Genomic DNA, 6,029 nt, shown 5'->3' with positions numbered 1-6,029 from the left:
TTTTTTTTAATTACGTTCATAAGAGCATCTTTTATTTGAAGATATTAACTGTATTTTTATTTTCATTAGAAAAATCATATAAAATAAATAAATCGATATATAAATATTGATTGACATTAGCTAAATACTTTTTAAGACAAAACATACACGTAATTATATTTTATAGAAGGAGTCAAAATGTTTACCATTTCTTATGCTCCACTGTATATGGTCAAATTTTCTTGCATTAGAAAATTAAGATTTTAAAAGAAAAATGTAACTTCAAAAAAGTTATAATTATTTAGTTTTTTTTATACAAAGTAATGAAGTTGAAAAGTTTTTTTTTTTTTATTGATCTTGAGGGTTTACCATTTCGTGATTTTATATAAAATGAACTATATTTTTTAACATTCTGACATGATAAGAAAATAAAAGTTACATGCAACTTCATAACTTTTATAAATTCTCAGTTTGAAAAAATAATATAAAGACTAAGGTATATTGTTTCACAAGCGCTTGCTGCTTTTGAATGATAATTTTTTTTGTGTGGTGATATACTGATAAATAATTAATTAGATAGTTTTGACAGTTCTTAGCAATTTTTGTGGTGATATACTGCTTTTTGAATAGTCAAATTATTATTTTAACCTGACACAAAACTTAAATTAAATTAAATTCGACTTAAAATAAATCTAAATTATAAAATTATAAATCCCACTTAAATATGTTGTAAAATTAAAAATGATATCGATGATTGATTGTGAAATTTGTTTTTTTCAGGTAATGTCTCAAGTAATAATAAATGTTTATCATGAACGCGAAATTTCAGACGCACCGACCTGCACATTTGCTATTACTAACTTAACGAGTCTTGATGAGTTAAGAAAAAATATATATCTTGGCATTCGTTTGCTTCCTAGCCAGTTCGAATTGACAATCAGGGCACGTTTGAATACCGCACCCCCTGGCTCAGCAGAAAAATACCAGTTGTTTAGCATAGACAACGGAACGATATGGCACATGGTGCTTGAACATGCCACTCCGGTACTGAATTTTGAACTTCTTGATTTAGTGGTTGAGTCAGTACCATTTGTTAATCAGACCAATTATGACCCATATCCGGGTAGTGTACCTGGAAGTAGCAGAGACCCAACGGTGTCTGATTCACCCATATATTGTGATAACCCAGCCGAAATACCGATAGTGGATGATTTGGTAACTCGTTTTAATGAGATGAATAATAATACTAGCTCAGACACAAACTCTAGCTCAGACACAAACTCTGACCTTGGTGGCTCAGCTGTCGGGGAAGATGATATGGCTGAAATGGAGGATCAAATTAGAATGCAAGATGTAATGAAGGAGTGGGTAAATTCTATTCCCTTTATTAATCGAGGATTGCAGCATCCTTTTCCGGCATTTAATGACGATGTGCCGATGCCGTACAAGGATGAAGCATTTTTTGGTTATCCACCCAGAATTGACGGTCAATTTTCAGTGGGACAGATGTTTGACTCCAAAGCCGATCTTAAATCTCAGTTGGGTGAATTTGCCCTAAATCATAACTTAGAATTACAACAAACCCATACCAATCGTACTGGCTATATAGTTATATGTAGAGCAGAGGGTTGTCCATGGAGGGTATACGCAAAAACTACTGAGACGGGAAATTGGACAATTGCAACAAACCCATACGAGCACAATTGTTACAGTATTGCTTGTAAAGTAGATAGTCGTCAGCTGACTGCCAGGATGATTGCAGATGTAATCAAACCTGGTTTGAAGGAGGACCTGGAGATGTCAATTAAAGCATGTCGATTTGCAGTTAGAAATCGATACAAAATGGTTCAGCCTTCATACAACAAGATTTGGAGAGGGAGGGAGTTGGCTATTGCTGATTTATTTGGCTCTTGGGAAAAAGCCTACGAACTGCTACCTTCTTTGCTCAGTGCAATCCAGATGTCTACCCCAGGCACAAAATACGTAATTGAGCATGAACCATCTACAGAAATGGGCATCCGTATTTTCACCCGTGTGGCATGGGCTTTCGGTCCATGCATTGAATCCTGGCCATATCTCCGACCAGTTATAAGTGTAGATGCTGGACACCTATCCGGCAGGTATAAAGGAAAATTATTCATGGCATGCGCCTACGATGCAGAACAACAATTATTGCCAATTGCGTTCGGGATTGCGGATGAGGAGAGTTCATCTAATTGGGGCTGGTTTATGCAATTTGTACGTGAAAATGTTGTCGGTCCTGGTCGGATATGCGTTATATCAGACCAGCATGCTGCAATCCGTTCAGTGTTTGATAGACCTGATTTAGGGTGGTGTGAGGAAAGGGGTGAAGCAGTTCATCGATTATGTTCTCAACATATTGCGTCAAATGTTTACAAGTTGTGCAAGGACCAAATCATAAAAAAAATATTCAAGAAATTTGTTTGTAAGATGAAACCTTGGAGGTTTAATGAGGGTATGGATTTGATAAAAGGTAGGAGTATTACTACTTATAAGTATGTAATGTGGTGTGGTAAACGGTTGCGAAATCTCGAAGAAGAGCCTTTGCAACTCCATAAATGGGCACAATGTCATGACGGAGGCATGAATAGGTGGGGTATAATGACTACAAACGGATCAGAATCCTTGAACAACGTATTTCGAGTGGCTCGCCAACTGCCTATAACAGCGATAGTTGATCGCACATTTTACAAAATTGTGGATTGGTATTTCAATAGAGGTAAGGTCGCTCAACAGTGGGTTCGAAGAGGAATGCAATTATCAGAGAATATATTATCAGTTTTAGAATATCGGACAGCAAAAGGAAAGGAGCATGGAGTGATACCAATGGGGCCCAACGTTTTTGAGGTCGTAGTTCATGATGGAGTCGTCAGAACGGTATGTCAGCTGTTTACTTAAATTATCAGTTTCAACTTATAAATGATAACATTTAATTATTTCGATTTATTGATTGTAGGGAGTGAAGGGAGATATGAAGTATGAAGTTAGATTTCCAGGTGGAGAGGGGGGGTTGCCTATTTGTGAGTGTCAGAAACCGCAATTTACTGGTATTCCTTGCGACCACGTCCTAGCGGTGTGTTGTAAGTTTCGTCTAAATTCGATGAATTATGTAAGCCACTATTATAGTGTTGAAAATTATGTCAACACATGGAGGGGTAATTTTTCCAGCTTTGGTAACGCTCACAATTGGCCATTTGACGCGGGAGCGCCTATAATCAGGCCAGACCCAAATAAAGTTAATAAGGGTAGGAGAAAGCACAAGAGAATTCCTAATTCTATGGATGATATGGAAGCTCGAATTAGGCCATGCAATGTAGGACATCGTCCAGAGGGATCCCATAGAACAAGAAATTCAGGTTCGAAATTACATAGTGAATAAGTTAATATATTAATTATTTGACACACACCTAATTATTTTCTTGTCATTATTTAAAAGGAGCAACTGATGGAAGACGAAGAAGCGTATCTGGTCCACGTCCAGAGACATCCTCTATGTATAGAGAGGCAACTGCTACACAAGGTTCACGAAGAAGTGTATCCGGTATTCGCCCATCTGGTAGCCAAGCAGAGGCATCCGGTAGCCGCCCGTCTGGTAGCCAAGCAGGGGCATCCGGTAGCCGTGCGCTCGTGTGTATTTGCGAATCTCTTCAAACAACCCGTGCGCTCGTGTGTATTTGCGAATCTCTTCAAGATGGCTGAAGGGTAGAGGAGCCGGCGGAGGAACTGCCTGATATAATCCGAACTGCCGAAAAACCCTCTCGGGAAAGTGAACCTCTACCTCCCAGAAATGGATGCACCACACGTGACATGCAAAGTACGCCTGGTCTCTTATCCCGGCCCCATGTAAATTATTTACATAAGATATGTACGGCCTCCAATTGACAACATCGGACCTCAAACGCTCAAACTGATTCCGAATTTGCTCAATACCTACGTTGTAAACATATGACAATTACATATTGAATCAATACATATTTATATGGAAAAACATAATAATTATTATTAAAATGTACCTCTCGCAGGGTTACCCTCCCACTGATGCGGAATAGTCCACGTTGCTCCATAAGCCAGTCTCTCATCTATGATATTGTTGCCAAAGTGTACATCGTGTGGTACGGGCCGGGCTATAGCAAACCGGGTCCAAGACCACATCTGAAGCAGCAGTAATGGACCATTAATTGATCCCACTTTATACCTGCATGCCCGTGACAACTGGCGATACAAGCAAGCAAGCACAGCGCCTCCCCAGTTGTAGTGGTTCTCACCTCGAGGTCCCAAATATTCCAAGAATGGTAAGTACATTAACGAGACGGAACTTGAATTCGAATCCGGAAACATTATAGACCCGAACAAGTACATTGCATATGCTCGTGTGTGCCGATCTATTATATCCCGGTTATCCACTAGTGCCAAATTCGTATCATTAAATTTTTTTTTCAACCATATCAGACGCATATAGTTTTTTGAGATTGATACCTTTTCATTGGGTTCACCCTTATTCTCCACCTTTTTATGATAAAATTCATCATCATCCCATTCATAACCATCATACACTTCGTGTCCTAGACAATCTAAGATCAATTGTGAATATTCATCATCGGTACATCCACAGATAGCCTTCCCTGTAAACATAGATGTTAAACAAAATTATACTAGTACAAAATTTCAATTAATAACAAAAGTATAAATTAGCAACAAAAAATATTTTACCAGTAACAGATAAGCCCCACAAACAGCTAACATCTTCCAATGTCACTGTGCACTCCCCCACCGGAAGATGAAAAGTATTTGTCTCGGGCCTCCACCTCTCAACGAGAGCAGTGATCAACCCTTTATCTATCAGACAGTGATGGACATGAACCATCTGATACAAGCCTAAATTTTTTAAACCTTCTTTCATCTTAGGCTGGTACCTAACTGCCATTTTGCAACTACCAGTACGCAGTTCAAAATCAGGCTGGAACGATAATTGACATGCAAATTTTTTTTTACAAAAATTAGATTTAGAATTCAAAAATTTAATAAGTAAATTTAAATTCAAACCGATATTAAATAAATACCTTCGTAGTCGCCGCATATAATTTATGTTGCTTTTGGGGCAACTGCAATAAAGATTGTTCACCTTCCATTTTCCACTACAATATAAATAAATTCATACAAAAAAAATATTAACATGCAATTCCAATTCAATATTGACATGCAAATATTGAATTAAATATTAACATTCATTCTATTATTTTTCATTATTCTACAATTACATTGGAAAAATCTAAATTACACTAAAAAAATAAATGATTGCAACAATTACTAAATGCTTGTACACTAAATAATTCTACAATTAATAGTTACAATATATAAACTTAAATTACGCTAGAAAAATAAATATAAATTAATACAATTACTACAAAAATAATTTATACTACAATTAAATTACAACATAAACTACATGCAAACTACATACAAATAAATTACAACATAAACTATTTAGTTAAACTACAATTATTACATAAACTACATGCAAATAAATTACTATATACAAATAAATTACAACATAAACTATTTAATACAATTATTTATACTACATGCAAATAAATATAAATTAATACAATTATTTATACTACATGCAAACTACATACAAATAAATTACAACATAAACTATTTAGTTAAACTACAATTATTACATAAACTACATGCAAATAAATTACTATATAAATCATTTTTTATACTACAATTCCTACATAAACATTTATTTATACTACAATTAGTCCATAAGCCATTTATACTACTAAAAAAATACACATAAATCATTTATACTACAAAAAGAAAAAATTACACAAAAACTATTTATTTATACTACCATTATTACATATATCATTTATGCTACTAAACCATTTATTCTAACTATTTATTTATAATTTCGGATTATTAATCAAAAATAATAGAATTAAACTACATACCTAACGAAACTTGTAGATCTGAAGCTCTTCTTGTTCTCCTTTCAAAAATACACAAACCTATATAATTAGAAT

The 6,029-nt window shown here is 35.3% G+C and overlaps 1 protein-coding gene across 1 annotated transcript; it reads left to right on the top strand.

The window, feature by feature from the left end:
* Window positions 1–999: 999 nt before the first annotated feature.
* On the top strand, window positions 1,000–3,379 carry LOC144559307 (uncharacterized). The gene is made up of 2 exons (XM_078308319.1): window positions 1,000–2,877; window positions 2,957–3,379. Exons 1-2 carry the CDS (start codon window positions 1,000–1,002, stop codon window positions 3,377–3,379), a joined length of 2,301 nt encoding a protein of 766 aa, XP_078164445.1.
* The last annotated feature ends 2,650 nt before the right edge of the window (window positions 3,380–6,029 follow it).

The sequence above is a fragment of the Carex rostrata genome, chromosome 9, assembly GCF_964058835.1.
Source record: "Carex rostrata chromosome 9, lpCarRost1.2, whole genome shotgun sequence".
In the NCBI taxonomy this organism is placed as follows: Eukaryota; Viridiplantae; Streptophyta; class Magnoliopsida; order Poales; family Cyperaceae; genus Carex; species Carex rostrata.
Note: the sequence above shows the minus strand (reverse complement) of the source record. Positions and strands in the feature narration are given on the sequence as shown.